Source organism: Saccopteryx leptura, chromosome 3, assembly GCF_036850995.1.
Source record: "Saccopteryx leptura isolate mSacLep1 chromosome 3, mSacLep1_pri_phased_curated, whole genome shotgun sequence".
NCBI lineage: Eukaryota > Metazoa > Chordata > Mammalia > Chiroptera > Emballonuridae > Saccopteryx > Saccopteryx leptura.
The window spans coordinates 273,996,773-274,015,179 of NC_089505.1; the positions used below are offsets into that span (position 1 = coordinate 273,996,773).

Sequence of the window (18,407 nt, forward strand, 5' to 3'; positions counted from 1 at the left end):
ATTTCCATTTGCATGAAATATTCTTTTCCATCCTTTTACCTTTAGTCTATGTGCATCTTTTGTTTTAAGGTGTGTCTCTTGTAGACAGCATATGTATGGGTCCGGTTTTCTTATCCATGCAGCTACCTTATGTCTTTTGATTGGATCATTTAATCCATTTACATTTAAGGTTATTATTGATATGTAGTTGTTTGTTGCCATTTTATTCTTTAAAGCTGTATTCCTCTTTTGCAAGATTCTTTTCCTCCTTTGATCTGTTTACAACAGGCCCCTTAACATTTCTTGTAGCATTGGTTTGGTTGTAATGAATTCCTTGAGGTTTTTTTGTCTGGGAAGCTTTTTATTTCTCCTTTAATTTTAAATGATAGCCTTGCTGGATTGAGAAGTCTTAGTTGTAGGCTCTTGTTTTGCATTACTTTGAATATTTCTTGCCATTCTCTTCTGGCCTCTAATGTTTCTGTTGAGAAGTCAGATATCATCTTTATGGAGGCTCCTCTCTAGGTAATTGACTGCTTTTCTCTTACAGCTTTTTATATTCTTTCTTTATGTCTTAATTTTTGTATTTTACAATAATTATGATGTGTTTTAGTGTGGGCCTCTTTGAGTTCATCTTTAATGGGACTTTCTGTGCTTCTTGAACTTGTGTGACTTTTTCCTTCATTAATTTAGGGAAGTTTTCAGTTATGTTTCCTTCAATTAGATTCCCTATACCATGATCTTTCTCTTCTCCTTCAGGAACCCCTATCATGTGGGTGTTGTTTCTCTTCATGTTGTCACAGAGCTCTCTTAGTGTTTCCTCAGACTTTTTGAGCCTCTTTTCTTTTTGCTGCTCTGCTTCTGTGCCTTTGTTTATCTTCTCCTCTAAATCGCTGACTAGATCCTCAGCTTCATCTTCCTGCTTTTAATTCCTTCTAGTGTGTTCTTCATTTCTGATATTGTATTTGTCATTTCTTACTGGTTCTTTTTTATTATTTCAATGTCCTTGTTGATACTTGCTATCTCTTTATTTAGGTGCTCATTATGTCCATCCATTGTTGCTCTAAGATCTTTGAGTATCCTAACAATCATTATTTTAAACTCTTCATCCGGTAGTTTGGTTATTACCATCTCATTCAGATCGTTTTCTGGGGATTTCTCTTGTTGATTCATTTGGGTTGCATTTCTCTGCTTTCCCATTTTGTCTGTGTATAAGAAGGGTGTGGCCACAGGAGTCTAATGGATATGGTCTGTCTGCAGGCCTGCCACCCCCTCTGCCACTGCCTCGGATTTTTGTACACAGGCAACTCTGGACTGCCCATGCGGTTGCTATAGCTTCTGCCTCACCTCCGCAGGCAGGACTGTATTTGCGTGCCCTGGCTGCAAGCCTTGGCTGGCACTCAGCCTCCGCCCCTCCCCTGTGGGTGGGACTGCACTCACATGCCTGGGCTGCAAGCCCTGGCCGGCCCCCAGCCTGTACCCCACCCCCCATGGGTGTGACTGCATTCATGCATTTGGGCTGCAAGCCCTGGCCGGTTCCCAGCCTCCGCGCGCGGGACTGATCTCTTGCATCCAGGCTGCAAACCTTGGTCAGCCCCCAGTCTCTGCCCTGCCCCCATGGGTGGGACTGTGCTCACACACCGGAGCTGCAAACTCGGCCAGTTCCCCGGCTTCTGCCTTGCCCCTGCAGGCGGGACCGGTCTCACATGCCCGGCCTGCAGCTGTGGGTTGGACTGCTTTTGTGTGCTCCATCCACAGCTGCGGCCAGCCCCCCAGCCTCCTTCCCCTCGGGCAGGACTACACTCACGCCTGAGCAGCAGCCTTGGCCAGCCCCTGGCTTCCACCCCTGCCAACGGGACTGTGCTCCCGCCTCCTGCCGCTGACACCCTCCAGCGAGCACTCAGCAGTGTGGGGGTTGTGTTGTAACTCAGACCTCAGCACTCAATACTGTATCCCTGATGGCTCCCTGCTTCTAAGCGATTCTTTGCTCTGACTGCGGCAGGAGAGCTTCTGTTTGGCTGGTGACCTGCTTCTCTTTGCTGGTATTGCTGGTTCCAGGAAAAATATTCACGTTAGATTTGGGTAGTGACTCAGCCCAGGGGTTAGAGTGGTTGTCCTTCAAAGTGTTTCTCCCTGTGCCTCCTAGATTACACTCTTTTCCTGCTACTCTGGTCCTCTCATCTCTCCCCATCCCCTGGAGTCCCAGGTGAGTGGTTGTGAAAGAGGTTTTCTGTGTGGTCCCTTTAAGAAGAATTCAGGGTCTGAGAAATCTGTCCCTTTCTCACAAACAGTATCCTGGCTTATTTCACAGCTAAATACTGGCTGTACGCCTTTTCTAGGCTCTGGGGCTGCAGGCTGGGGCTTCGGTCCTGGGGCCCAAGACCCTCCCCTCTCTGGGAAACAACCTTCCCGCCAGTCCGGCGAGTCCTTCCAGGCTGCCACTTACTCCGGGGAGCTGGGCAGCCCTCTCCGCATTTCCACTTTTCCTACCAGTCTCAGTGTGGCTTCTTTGGTGATCTTTGGTTTTAGATTCCTCTTGGTTTATCCCAAAGTTGGTTTTTCCAGATGATTGTTCTTAAAATTAAGTTGTAATCTACTTTGGTTCTGGGAGGTAGAAGTTGGAACGTTCACCTACTCCATTGCCATCTTGCCGCCTACAGATCTGTAGTTGAACTTTGATTGCTATTGGCACATCAATGGGAGGGACTTACCCTTCAGGTCAATTGTCTACAAGGACTGGCTGTGACCACCATGAAAGACCAGCTGTTCAGGGGCTGATCCCATGGAGCAGGACTTATTTTAGTGGGGCTCTGGTGCCTGATGAGTCCACCCATTCAGTATGTTGCTTGTGGGCATGGTTAGGTGGTGCTTTAACATGGTCTAAACCTATCTTACAGGTGTGCTGGCTCTGGAGCCTCCCAGGAGGTGTAGGCCAAGGTTAGTCACCACCTGTGTCCTGCCCAGAGCCACCTGACATGAGATACAAAGCAGTCTACAGATGGTTGCTACTTGTGCTGGGATTGAAGGTGCCCAGGAGAGGCCAGCTGTGAACTAAGGTCAGCTGCTGCTAGTATGAGATCTGGGGCCACTTAGTGAGAGATAAACGGCATGCTGAGGCCTGATGCTGCATGTTCGAGAGATTTTAGGAAAGTCTGAAACCTGAGCCAGGACAGGCTATTTTTATGCAAAAGCCACTGGAAACAGCTTAGGTGGGTGAACAAGCTGGTGAGGCAGGGGTCTCAGGGAATCACAAGGGTAGGACAAACAGTGATAGGCAGATTGATGGAGACTCAAATATGGCACCCACCTGCAGTTTTTATCAGGGAAGGGCTCAGGAAAGGAACAGTGGCCTCTGCCAGCACTGTTGGAGAAAGCTGCCTTCCAGCTTTTTCCTCAATGCTAGACACCTCAGTTCCTCCCCACGTTTCTGGTCTCTTTCAAACTCCTGCCCCAGCACTGGAGCTCAGAGGGAGTGAGTCCAAGTAAGTCCCTGAGTGGGCTGTTTAATGTGAACTGCCTGGGACTCTAGCAGCCTCTGTCTCACCCAGCCACAGTCGCTGCTGGTTTTTTACAGCCAGAAATTATGAGATTTCTCTTTCAAGTACTGGAACCCTGGACTGGGGGGCCTGGTATGGGACTGTAACCCCTCACTCCTCAGAGAGACCCAGCTGAGATGTCCCTCCCAATTTTTATCCATCAGACATGGTTGTGGCACTAGCTCGTTCTGCTCTCTGCCCCTCCTAACAGTCTTAGTGTGGCTTCTTCTTTATATCCTTGGTTGTAGGACATCTGTTCAACTAGATTTTAGGAGGTTCTAATCTAAGTGATGGTTGTTCTGTAGTTTATTGTATTTTTTATGTGGTTGTGGTAGGATGTGAGTACTGCGTTTACCTATGCCACCATCTTGACTGGAAGCCTCCCATGCTGTGTGTGCGTGTGTGTGTGTGTGTTTTAATGGCATGCTTATTGGAGTTGGTAAGTTATATAGATCAATGGTTTTCAACCTTTTTATACTCTGGGACCAATGAAAACAGGAGAGTTACTTTGGGGACTGCTAAGGGAGAAATCACCCTAAGCATAAACTCAACTAAGATCATTGGGTCTGTAATCTTCATACAACATCAGGGTGGTTAACTCTGTTATGGATTGGCATGAAATTACTGGTTGATCAATCCACAGACCTGCAGTTGAAAAATACCCATATAGGTCATTAATTTATTCAACCTATTGGGCCCTGTTGTAGGTACTGGGAGTAGAGAAGTAGATAAAACAGAGTGTGTCCTTGAGATCTTGGAGTTTATATGTTAAAAGACATCTAGAAAATAATAGGAATCTAGCTGGGTGACTGGGTGGCTCAGTTGGTTGGAGCATCGTCCCAATGTGCTGGGGTTGTGGGTGGATCCCCAGTGAGGGCACATGTAGGAATCAGCCAGTGAGTGCATGGATAGGAGCAGCAGCAAATCGATTTTTTTTCTCTTTCTGTTTCCCTTTATCTTTCTCTAAAATCAATCAATAATTTAAAAAAAATTTTTTCTTTATCGATTTTAGCGAGAAAGGAAGGGAGATAGAGATAGAGATAGAGAGACAGGAACATCAATCTGGTCCTGTATGTGCCCTGACTGGAGATTGAACTGATAACCTCTGCACTTAACGATGATGCTTGACCCAACTGAGCTATCCCACCAGGGCAATAATTTTTTTAAAAAAAGATAATACTAGGAAACTATCAGACAGCAATATGTATTTTGATGTGATAAAGTTTAGTCATAAGGAAAAAATCTCTCTTTCCTCTTACACTAAAGTTAGCCAAGGCTTGAATGACAATAAGAAGTAACTTTTGGAGGGAAGGGCTGTCCAACCAATAGGTTCAGCTAATGCAAAAGCCCTTGGTGTAGTTAAAGAATAGAATGGTATAAGATGAAGTTGAATGAGGTTGTCCAATTATGTAGAGCTTTGTGAAACAGAATAAGGACTTTGGATTTTGTGCTCCCTGGAAATCTTTTTTTCTTTTTTAAAGGCTTAGTACATATGTGTGTGTTACAGAGTTGCATAGTAGAGGGGAAATGGGCTGGATAGGACAGTTGAGAAGCTATATGAATGTGTATAATAAGTAAGTACGTATAAGGTTTCTGTTCTCAGATAGTATACTTTGTCTCTCCAAGCTGTTTTTATCCTCATCCTGACTCTTTTCCTAACTGTACGTGGAACCTTAGATCACTCTGTTCAGTGCCATTAGTAGATGTAGTCCATGGAGTATTTAAAGCATGTAGCCTCTTTTTACATTGTGGACAATTTTTCTTCCAAACCTAAAGAGTATTCTGCTCCAGGTATAGGGGTATAGCCCCCCGCCTCCTTACTCCAGTTGAAAGTCAATAGTCTGACTAGTGTTTTCTGGTATAGCACTTAAAGCTTTGCTTCACAAAACTTTGGACTTGGGAGAGTAGGGAAATTGGAATTCCTCATAAGAACATTGATATGATAGGGGTTTGGAAGTGATTTTAAAATGACCATATTATCTTTTTTTACTTTCCCTGAAAGTGACGCTCCTTTAAAAATTTTTACATGCAGTTAGGTGCATGTTTTTTAGTTTCCTCTCTTTTCATCTGTATGAAGGAATAAAACTCTTATGTCTTTGTATTGTACATTAGACCAGTACTATTCCTGCCTTGGTTGCTTCTGTATCATTTACCGTATTTTCCCATGTATAAGATGCACCTTTTTAGAAAAATTTGAGGTCTAAAAACAGAGTGCATCTTATATAGTGGTTGTAGTTTTTTTTTTACTTGCATTTCCCACTTTTTTGTGCTTGTTTTTGCGCTCATTGTTGAAGACAGTGATTTGTCACCAGACACAGATGAGGATAAGCTAATGGATGGGAGGTTTTTTTTTGTTTGTTTGTTTGTTTGTTTTCATTTTTCTGAAGCTGGAAACAGGGAGAGATAGTCAGACAGACTCCCGCATGCGCCCGACCGGGATCCACCCGGCACGCCCACCAGGGGCGACGCTCTGCCCACCAGGGGGCGATGCTCTGCCCATCCTGGGCGTCGCCATGTTGCGACCAGAGCCACTCTAGCGCCTGAGGCAGAGGCCACAGAGCCATCCCCAGCGCCCGGGCCATCTTTGCTCCAATGGAGCCTTGGCTGCGGGAGGGGAAGAGAGAGACAGAGAGGAAAGCGCGGCGGAGGGGTGGAGAAGCAAATGGGCGCTTCTCCTGTGTGCCCTGGCCGGGAATCGAACCTGGGTCCTCCGCATGCTAGGCCGACGCTCTACCTCTGAGCCAACCGGCCAGGGCTGGATGGGAGTTTTGACAGTAATGAGTTGTATGAATTTTATGATGAATAAAACTTGAGTTCAATAACTTTATGTAATACATTTTTTTCCCCAAATTTCAGGCCCCCAAATTAAGGTGTGTCTTATACATGGGAGCATCTTATACATGGGGGAATACAATCTGATGTGTGAGATCCAGTATTTTAGTACTAACTGTATTATTCTGAATAGCTGGGCTAAGAGTTTGTTATTTTTGAAATTGTTAATAGCTGTTTTCGTTCATATGGTGATGGTGATGATTGATGATCTTGAGCTTGAGTAAACATACATCATTTACTACTTTACATCAAGGTTAGGGGCACATTCTGATTTTGTCACAAAACTCATTTTTTTTGCATTTAGAATTAAATTTAATGATAAGCAAACGAAAATCAAGGGAAGAGAAATAAGGAGCCATAGGAAGGTAAAAGTTTATTAACAATCAGTATATAAATAGCTTTGTTTTTATTGATATTTATTTTTCTCAGCCAAACAACTTATTTGTTTGAACAAATTTTCTTTTGGAATTGCCCTTGAACCTGATAAAATTAAAGTCTGTTTATGCGAGAGAGAAAAGATCTTCTTTCTTCTCATGCTAAAAGCTGTTAGTGATAACAGTGTGGTAAATTAATGATTATTTGGGAAATGAAGATATCAGCAGAGGCTTAAACTCTACTCAGTTGAAATTATATATAACTAGTTTCCTGGCAATTGAGTCTTGTAATTTTCTAGATATTTTGTTTCATATCTTGGCTTTAAATGTACTTCATGTTTAAAATATATTAGTTGCTTTTTGTTTGCAGGTGAAATAATTTCTTTAGGCCAGTGGTGATCATTTGGTAAACATAAGAAAACAGTTTATTACCAGTAATAAATGTCCCCAGTTGTCTGGGAGTTGGAATACCTCCAGAATGAATGAGACACAGTTCACCTAAAATCAGTTATAAGTAAATTATTTGCTGAGTGAATTTTCTTTAGGATATATTTTTTTAACTTTTATTTATTGATTTTAGAGAGAGAGGAAGTGAGTGAGAGAGAGAGAGAGAGAAGCATCTATTTATTGTTCTACTTAGTTGTGCATTCATTGGTTCATTCTTGTATGTGCCTAGACCAGGGATTGAACTCGCAGCTTTGGTATATTGGGACATGCTTTAACCAGCTGAACTACCCAGCCAGGATTCTGTAGGATATTTTAATTCTCTAGCTAGCTTTTCATCCAGATCACCCAGTTTGTATAAAAATTACTTTAACCCCGTTCTGATGGTAAATATTCAGGAATTGAAATCAATCTGAAATGTTACCTAAATAAAACATGATTAAGAAGGTTTCTTTCTTAAAAACACTGAATTCTTAGTAATACATTTAAAAACCACAAAAACATGCTTTCTGAATTATGTATGATTTAGAATTTTTATTCTACTGCTCTCTTCCTAGGCCACAATGTAGTGCCAGACAACTATTAAGTACTTTAATAGATCTTTTCTTCCAAATGAGTGAATGAAATCCACTGATGGAAATAATAGAAAGTTGATCGTATCTGTATCATGAGCAAGATCAAGTCAAATGTGTAACTGAGCATTTAGGGCAGGCACCTTGGAGTAATGCCTTTTTATTAAGCATGGACTTTACTGTCAATCTACATTTTAATTTTCCTTCTGTCACTTATTAGTTTATTAGCTATATAGCCTTGGATAAATTAACTTCTGTCTCCCTCTTTTTTTTAAACTTGATTTTAAAAATTAGTGTGAAAGATTTGAACATATTCATAAGTATAGTGAATAGTATAATCAACAGTAGTCTATTTGGAAGAAGAGCATTCCAGGCAGAGAGGTCAGGTGCAAAAGTTGAGAGGCATGGGCTGAGGGTATTTATGGAATAGCAAGTAAACTATTTGTGACCTTAGTAGAGTAAGCAAGAATTGTAGAAGATAAGATCAGAGAGACAATGAGGACTAGATAGTATAAGATACAGTACGGACTTTGGCTTTTACTCTAAGTAAAATGGGGAGCCATTGGAGGGTTTGTGAACAAACAGAGTATAATATTGCCTTTTCGAAGGATTACTTTGACTTCTTTGTTGAGAATAGTAAAAGCAGAAAGACCAGTTAGGAGGTTACAATATTATGGTAATTCAAGAAAGAGATGGTGATGACTTGATCTGTTTCTGGATATAATTTGAAGGTATAACAGACAGGATATATTGACAGGTTTGCTATTCGAGAGAAAGAATGACTCCAAAATTTTTTGCCTAAAATGTGCTATTCATAGACTAGGATAGGAAAGACTGTAGATCAGGGGTCCCCAAACTTTTTACACAGGGGGCCAGTTCACTGTCCCTCAGACCATTGGAGGGCCGAACTATAAAAAAAACTATGAACAAATCCCTATGCACACTGCACATATCTTATTTTAAAGTAAAAAAACAAAACGGGAACAAATATAACATTTAAAATAAAGAACAAGTAAATTTAAATCAACAAACTGACCAGTATTTCAGTGGGAACTATGCTCCTCTCACTGACCACCAATGAAAGAGGTGCCCCTTCTGGAAGTGCGGTGGGGGCCAGATAAATGGCCTCAGGGGGCCGCATGTGGCCCGCAGGCCGTAGTTTGGGGACCCCTGCTGTAGATAGAGTAAAATTTTGGAGAAAGACCAGGAGTTTTGTTTGGGGCATGTTAAGTTCAAGTTGTCTAGTACATACCACATTGAGACTGCTCTAGATTTTCTTAACTTTCCTGAAGTATTTTCTTTAGAATTTCTTTTTATGCAGGTCTCTGAGAGGCAGACATATATACACATACGTACACACACATATGTATTTTTATCATTTTGTGTACTAGTTTGGGTGCATTTCCCAGAAAACTGTCTTCTAAGTTATTAAACTTCTCTAGAATTCATCACTTCTCTTATTTTCATATGTGCCTGTTCTTCAGTACTGCTTATTTTTCATAATTTCTTGCTCTTTTAATATAGGAGTTATGCCTTCATTTATCTCTTGAGTATTCTAAAGTTATTTTAAGGTCTTTGACAGCCTGCTTTGTAAAATCAAGTTCCATGTGGACTGAATTTATTTTCTAATTATTGATTTATTAGATTGTCTTTCTTAATATAAAACCTATTTCTGTTTTGAATTTTGGTTTGCTGGCTACAATTAGGAGCCTTTTGGCTTATTTATTTATCCTTCTGGGCTCATTCCTCTATCAAGGAACTGGATTAGATAGTGGCATTTTGGGTCTCCCATTTACAGTGACACTGGGGATGTCACAGGTCTGGTCATCAAGTTGGTAGTCAGCCTGGTTCAGAGCCTCCCTGGGTCTTTGGCTCTGCCTCCTGCGTTAGCCCCAGGCAGCTCTGGCAGTAGCTCCTCTTCAACCTCCTTTCAAGGGAGAGGAGGCTGCTGAAATTCACCCTTTTCCAGGAGTAAGGTGAGTTACTGAGGTCATCAGAACTGACCTCTAGGCCACCACTGCCGTTTCTAGACCTGTAACCCTGCAGGTCTCTGGTGTCGGCACATCTGCTGCTTCGCATTTCTATTCCATTTTACCCAGATAATTATCTGTTTTTTAGCTCAGTTGGTTTTGGGGTTCTATTTGTATATTTTGGTTATTATTAGTATGTGTTGTGGAGAGAGCATGATGTGTCTTGTCAAAATGTAAACCATCTTTTCCATCTTTATCAGAACTTCAAGTGAAACTCTTTAATACTTGCTTTTTTCATAATAACAGATACTAATCTTAGAAAACAACTATTAAGAACTTATTAAACACTTTATAAGAATAAACTCAAATAATCCTCCCGACAGTTTTCATTTTATAGTAAAGGAAAGTGAGATAGGGAGAGATTTTGTAACTTGTCTTGGATCACACAGTTATTAGGTGGCAGTTCAAGGATCCTAAGTTAAATAATAGCCTGTCCTCTTTATCACTGTGATGTATTATCCTGTCTGTCAGTTGAGGGAAATAAAACCTTATCACTGATTTATTTGTTGCAGGGTAAGATTAAGTATGAAAAACCTAGTGTTGTATTTAATATGTAATAAACATTTTAATTTTCTTCCAGTGGTAGACAAATATATTTTCAGTATTCTGATTTAAACAAAACTGGTAAATGGATTTTGTTTAAAATATTACATGTTTCATTTTAGTAAAAAAGGGTGGGAATTCTATTATTAGACCAAGTCTGGGGTGTGGCAAGGGCAGGACTGGACTGAAAGAGACAGAGCTGGGAAGCAAGGGAATCCGGAGAAACAAGGTCCAACTGCAGAGTCCAGATTGGAAACCAGACAATGGAGGTGTTCTGCAGGAAAGCTGATCTGACCCGGGGAAGCTGTGGAACACAACAAGGTCTGGACTGGATGGTAGGAGTCAGTTCCTGAGCGTTTCCCAGAGTTCCTGAGGTTCCTAGATCCTTGGCAGTGGGCAGAGAGGGCTCTAATGAGGGCACTTTGCCAGCCTTGACCTTGTTGAACATTCTTCTGGCCTTTGTTTTCAAATTCCCCAATTTAACAAGGAGCATTTAGTCTTTTTATGCAACACTCAAGGGGATAAATAGGCCTACTTAACTGTTTATAGTTATAATAACCCAGAATCTAAATTAGGGCATTGCCTCTAGGGCCTTTATATGTTATTTCCTCGGTCATCATTTCCTACTTCCTTAACCCCACATATGTGGGCTTTCCGCCATTCTCCCAATACATCCTTCCAAGTCCAGCACAGATTCCGCCTCTTCCATGGCACTGTGCTGACCCCTTGTTCACCTTGTGCATAGTACTTGTTCTGAGTACATCAGAAGCTTCAAGAAAGGAAAGGTCCTTGTGAGATGCAATATTTGGTGAAGCTTCACCAATTTGTGTAAAAGGGCTAAGTGTTGAGGCCATAACCAACTGGTTAGTTGGGAATATGGAGAGAGAGAGAGAGAGAGAGAGAGAGAGAAAGAGAGAGAGCATGGGGGCCAGCAAAGCGAATAACTTTGCTGGAACAGAAGATTGTACAAAAATTTGGAAAAACTTTTAAGGTAAGATTCAAGTAGGAGGGTTGGGGCCAGGTCATAGGCTATCTTTCAAGCCGGAAAACTTGATCAAGATGGAAAATGAATTAGATCATGATTTGTTGATAGTCAAGAGCCATCATAAGTTCAGGGAAGGAAGGGTGATGCATAGTGAGATGGCTTATCCTGATCCCAGACTGCCTTCTCAAATTCATTGGTTTTGCTTAGAACCTCTGCACGTCAGCTCACTGACACACTGAGGAGCGTGGCTGAACTAGGATTTGCTGTACTGGTATCTCAGTACACTTGATAGGAACATAAGGAAATAGAAAAATACCCCCCCCCCCCTCCATCTCTTGCCTTTACTTTCTGCCCTTACATAGTGAATTCCTACAGGAGACTTGACCTCAGACTGCAGCCTTATCTATAAACCAGCTCTCCACTGCCAATGGTCCTCTCTGGTAGGGAAGAAAATACAAGTAACTGAAATCCATCCATAATCATAGAGTAAGTAGTTTTTACTTACTCCACCCCTGTGTCTCCAACTTCTTTTTTGAATGGGTAGATCAGAAAAAGATAACTTTTGCTTGAATTCTCTTTATTTGTCTTTTCCCTGCTCAGCCATTGTGGGGTAAATTAACCCGAATATATTTGAGAGACAATGAACAATGAGCAAAAGGAGGCAGCAATCCACAACTGTTTCATTAGCATTTAGCTGCTCTGAGGAATTTGGATTTCAGGTTTTGATTGGGCAACTAACTAACTGTGTGAGGATTATACCAAGCTGGCAATGTTAGTAATAAACTAGAGAAATTATTTCATGCAACTGAAGCATTTATCTTAAATTTTAAAAGATATAAATCCAATGATGGGAATTAACTTCAATCCCTATAAATAAGATATGGGATAGATTATTTTTATTATGAAATTTTCAAACATTTTAAACATAAATATATGAACATATATAAAACAAAAATTTCTAACACATATCTACATATACATAAAAGTAGGATAACATAATTGAACTGCCTTGACCTATATAACACAGTTTTAAGTTACTGAAGTTTCCTGCACTCAAGTTTCACCTATCTGTTTCATTGCAGTTTGCTGAATAAAGTATATCTTTGATTTTTTATTTTTATTTCTATATATTTCAATATGCATTTCTAAAAAATGACAGTTTTCTGTGTCCACAGTGCCATTGGCACTTCTTATAAATAATTCCTTGTTGTTATGTAATATGCAGTACATATATACATTTTCTTTATTATTTGAAAAGATAATTTTTACATTTGTTTTCTTCAAGTTGAAATCTAAACAAGGCTCACACATTGCATTTGGTTGTTATACTTTAGAACTTCTTTTAATTTTGTGGTTCAGATTGTGGATGGCTGCTTTGGACTGCTGAGGGGGTTTAGTGGGAAGAAGCAGGGTGAGGTGATAGATTTTAAGCCATGCTAAAAGGAAACATTTAAAATTACAGAGCCTGCTGGGAGTAGGGAGATTTGATTGTAACATTTATGGCTGAAATAATATTTTGGGGGAGCCCCACAGCAAACTTTTTTAAATGTCTCCTTTAGTGGAGGATTATTTATATTTATTTTGTTCTATGCAAGGCACAAACAACTATATTTGAGTTGCTACTTGGATGTTTAATCAGAAACTGAAGTTGTTTATCTTAAACCAAAGTAGAATAAGCAAAAAAAAACCTCCCACATTGTTTCTAAGAGATCTAATTCTCACTACAAATTAGAAATCAGTTACCTTTCAGCAGAATGTGTTCAATTTACAAAAGAGTACATTAGTTCTCCCTTATCTGAGGTTTCACTTTCCGGGTTTTAGTTACCAGTGGTCAGCCTCTGTCTGAAAATATTAAATGGAAATTCCAGAAATAAGCAGTTCATAAGTTTCAAATTGTGCACTCTTCTGAGTAGCGTGATGAAATCTCTAGCCATCAGGACATGAATCATCCCTTTGTCCAGACCATCCTCGCTGTGTGTACAATACCTTGTTTTGAGAGAGAGGCACCACAGTCACATAACTTTTATTAGAGTGCATTGTTATAATTGTTCTATTTTATTATTGGTTACTGTTTTAATCCCTGTGTCTAATTTGTAAATTAAACTTTATCATAGATATGTATGTCTAGGAAAAAACATGGTATATATAGGGTTTAGTTTTATTGTGGTTTCAGGCATCCACCCAGGGTCTTGGGAATGTCTCCCCTTCAGGTAAAGAGGGACTACTATAGCATATATCATATCTATTAATTTTAGTTAAATCCAATTATGATCCTCCTAAAAATTGTTGTCTATCTACCACTGAATACGGTATTTCTTGGGATAATGCCATATAATCTGGTAGGTCCTGAGTTTACAATTTTAGAAAAATTAATAAATAAATGGTTTTAAGCACCCTAGAATAAAACCTAATGTCCAAATAACCTGAAAATGTCTATGCTTTTTCCTAGATAACTTGCTTTATTAATTCTCTAGAGGATCTGGTTGAAATTTTCATTTGTGATAGTCCACATTTTGAGATAGATGAAAACAATTACTAAAATGTACTTTAAAATGTGTTTTCTTTGAATATATATAATCTCTATAAATCTGAGACATAAATTATCATGAACTATAAAGTCATGTCTTTTTGGCACTCTGGAGTTTGCAGTAGTATAGAACATATGTGAGGGCTTGATTAACCCTCTTTTTGACCATTTTGAGCGTGGGTGCAAGCCTAGGTATTAAAGCTTATTTGTAGACAAGACACATGCTTTATGTGCTTTTGTAAGAATAGAATCTCTAATAGCTTCAAATCCTAAGACCCAGAAAAAAGAGGAAAGTAGGCAAAAGTAGAAAATGAGACATTTTTTTAGTTTTTCTCCCTCCAAATGTGAGGATGTGTATTCTTTTCTAACAGTGGCAATGTGTATTAATAGTTTGAACTTTAAACTTTTGGTACCTGGTAATTGCAAATGTTTGCTTTATGTATGCCTTTTAGATGCCCTAATGTGAGTCTGCAAAAGCTACCAGAACAGTGGTTATGGAATGTTTTAGAGGAAATTAAATGCAGTGATCCTTCATCTAAACTCTGTGCTACAAGGCGCAGCGCTGGAATTCCTTTCTACATACAGGTACGGTCTACAGGACCATAGTTATTTCTTTGTCTTCTGATAATAGCGCATTCTAACACCCTTGACATGTTGAGGGAGCATTGCATAAGAGACATTTCTGTCTTTTCAATACCATAGCATTTATAGCTTTGTTTTAATGTGTGGACAGTATGTTCCTGTGACAGATCTGTTCTTGGAACAAACCCTCTAAGAGGTCAGCCTTATAATGAACAGAGGGTGGTATAGATTTCTGCCTGTTTATTAAGTAGACAGACATCCCTGTGGCACATTCATTGCTCACTTCCAGGAAGTGCACATGTTGCCTTTTCTTGAATTAAAAGAAAATAGCCTTCCTCTCAAACTTATTTCAAGACCCTAAAACTCTGTAGGCAACCAGGGCTAATAGTTTCTTTTTAATCCTTCCATAACATGTCCATATATAAAATAATCCTAATAATAGCTAACATTTGTAAGTACTTATTACACATATATTATCTCATTTACTCTTTCTATAGCCCTGTGAAATAGGTCCTGTTATAGTCTGTCTATTCTATTCTATTCTATTCTATTCTATTCTATTCTATTCTATTCTATTCTATTCTATTCTATTCATTTAAATTTATTGATTTGAAAGAGAGAGAGAGACATTGATTTGTTTTATCACTTATTTAGGCATTTGTTGGTTGATTTTTATGTGCCCTGACCGGGGATTGAACTCACAGCCTTGGCATACTCAAGTATATTCTCCAACAGGAGAATGGATAAATTGTATAATATTATATAGCAGTAGTTACCTATGAAATACTGCTGTTACTCTCAGCTCTACACAACCTCTGATCTATTGTCTGTCTATAGATTTGCCTAACATGTGATCTTTGTGTCTGACTTCTTCCACTGAGCTTAATGTTTTCAAGGTTTATCCATGTTGTAGCATGTATCAGTACTTCATTCCTTTTTATTGTCTCAAATGGTTTGATATACTATTTTTGTGTTTGTTGAACACTGGAAAATGTTAGACACAAAGTAAATGAACATCTCCTGAAAATTTAAGTATGGGACCCCTTTTGAGTTTGTAATATTCTCTTTTGTCCCATGGATTTTCCAGTGCTACCATTTAATAGCCCTCCAGATAAGAGACCATTCTGTGAGAATTAACTGATCAGTCTCTGGGGAGTTTACAAATTCTTAAAATAAATTTCATCCTGAGGTATTTTTTGTTTATTAAATAAAGAGTATTTTTGTTGTTGTTGCATAAATTTGTTACTAAAACTGACTTGCTTATTTTATCTGAAACCTGCCACCTAATTATGGTTCCTAAAAGAGTTGTCAACAAAAGCCATTCTCAACCTCTTAGAATTATATGATTAACAAGCTAACTAGAAGTGCCCTTAGAGGTTCCCCAATATCACCTTTACCTAATTTACAGATGAATCTGCCGGAGGAAAAGGTTAAATTTCTTGCTCAAGGCAACATGGCTTAATGAATGTACTTGATACCACCTGTTTTTATAAAGGGGATTTTGCATTTGGGATTGATTCTGGGAAGTTGCAAATTAAGAACCTTGTTAATTTTTGCCTTGTTTTTCCATAGGCATTGTTGGCATCTGAACCTAAGAAAGGCAAAATGGATTTGTTGAAAATAACAATGAAAGAGTTAATCTCTTTGGCTGGGCCTACTGATGACTCACAGAGTACAGTCTCCCAGGTAATAATAGAAATACACAAACCCTGCTAGGAAAGCAGTGGTTTTAAATCTTTGCTGTACTTACAAAGAAAAAAACAAAAAACTATCCACTAATAATATAGAACTCTTGAAGATAGGACAGACATTTAAGGCTTATTTAGATTTCTTTCTTTTTGGTTTTATTTCACTGGGGTGCGGTGGTGGGATTCAGCTGGTTCGCACCGATTCAGCAGAACCTATACCTAATTTTTTGTTGAATTTGGTCAACTGGTTGATAAAATGGCACTTGTAACCAGGGTTCTCTCTAAGGTGGGTGCCAGGGCAACTGCCCAATGTGGAGATCACGAATTCACATTCCTTACTCTTTTTTAACTTCCATCTGTACAACAGCATATTCTAAGCACCCGTAGTAATGTTCATTCCATCCATAGGTGAAAAAACTTTGACGAACTATGCTTGTAATATTTATATATTAATTTCATAAAACTTACTATATCTTTCATGAAATACTACATTTTAATTTCCTTGCATTTGTTACTTGAGTAAACAAACATATAATGTAAAGAGAAAAAGTGCCAAACAGCCAGGGGGTGACAACACGTATTGTTTTTGTCAGGTATTATTTAAGAATTTTTTATTAATATTTTAATACTCTTTCTTATAACAATCTAGCTTTGTGTACCTCTTTTATTGTTCTTATTTAAGTATTAAATGCATGAAACAGTAAACTACCTTTCAGAAGATCTTTTTTTATACTTAAAAAGGTCATTATGGCAGAGAATCAGTTGTTAAATTATTTGAATCCCACCACTGCTGGGGTCCTTCCTGTCTACAAAATAAACTGTTGCTTTAATTGATATATATACTGGTCAAAATGAACTACTTTTAAACTCTGGTGAAAACATCCAACTTAAATATTTTGAAATATCATATTTTTCGCTTCATAAGACACAACTGACCATAAGACACACCTAGGGTTTTAAGGAGGAAATAAGAAAAAGATAATCTGAATCAAATGATGTGTTAAAATATTTAATAAAATACCATATTTTTTGCTCCATAAAACACACGGGCATTTTCCTCTCCACTTTTGGGGGAAAAAAGTGTGTCTTATGGAGTGAAAAATATGGTACTATTGCCTCTCAAAATTTAAAAGTGAATGTGTTATCTCTTTAAAATGTCCTGTGTGCTTCTTCAAGTTGATCTACATTTTGTAATTGAGCGGTTGACTATTAACCTAAAATGTAGTGTTTGACTTTTGCTATATTCAGATTTTAATTTTAGTTATTATTTAGTCCCTTTCAGTCACTGCTAAAATTGGGTTAATTATGTGTATGTGAGTGTAGGAAGTTGGATTAAGTACTCCTCATGGCTCCACCCCAGCCCTCCTGAGCCCACCAGAGTAAATGCCCGTTAAATACTTCTTGTCTAGGCTTTTCAGTAAATGCTTCATTATAGGATAGTCTATTCAACTCTTGGAGGCCTGAATGTACTGAAATGTGCAACAAGTACATATGGTTATATTAATCACTTTTCACAGAAGATCATTTAAAAATATTTTCCAATAAAATGTGAAAAAATATAATTGCTTCTATTTTCCTAGACTATCACTTAAAAAAAGTACTATTTTATGTAAGAAGATCCAAAAATAATGGAGTTTGGTTTTAAAGAGTACTGGATAATTATTGCCTGACTCTACTTCAAGTTCATTAATGGTATTATAGTGATCATTTTTATTAAATTAGTAAAATATTTAAATTTGTCTCTTACTGGTCTTCTAGGTGTTAGTTGGTAATTTGCTTTTCTTCTTTCCTTCCATGGTTCAGTTCTTTATTATTTTTATTATGTATCTGTGAAATATTTCAGTTTATAAAAATGTCCCCTGTATGAACATCCATGAAACCAATTCCAAGTTTAAGAAGTGAAACATTAAGATAGAATTGTATACACTGTTGATTCCTCCCCATCCCATTCCCCTTTATTCCTCCTGTGCTATAATCACTAATTCAAATGATTCTTACGCTTTTTTCATCCCTTATGACCTTTTTTTTACATGAATGGTATCATCTACACATCTTTTTTTTTTCCTTTTCTTTTCTTCTTTTTCCAAGCGAGAGGAAGGGAGATAGGGAGACAGACTTCCGGATGTGCCCCAACTAGGATCCACCCAGCAACCCCTGTCAAATAGCCAATGCTCTGCCCATCTGGGGCCATACTCGCCACCAGGTTACTCTTAGCACCTGAGACAGAGGCTCCACAGAGCAATCCTCAGCGCCCAGGGCCAATGCACTTGAACCAATCAATCCATGGCTGCAGGAGAAGAGAGAGAAAGAGAAAGAAG

At 38.8% G+C, this 18,407-nt stretch overlaps 1 protein-coding gene across 2 annotated transcripts in view; it reads left to right on the forward strand.

Moving 5' to 3' along the window:
- Positions 1-18,407, forward strand: part of THADA (THADA armadillo repeat containing) — a 355,537-nt gene that overhangs the window by 85,467 nt on the left and 251,663 nt on the right. For both annotated transcript variants that reach the window (XM_066378390.1, XM_066378391.1), the window contains exons 23-24: positions 14,272-14,404; positions 15,974-16,087. In XM_066378390.1, the coding sequence (XP_066234487.1) occupies positions 14,272-14,404; positions 15,974-16,087 (247 nt within the window). The remainder of the gene's footprint in view (positions 1-14,271; positions 14,405-15,973; positions 16,088-18,407) is intronic.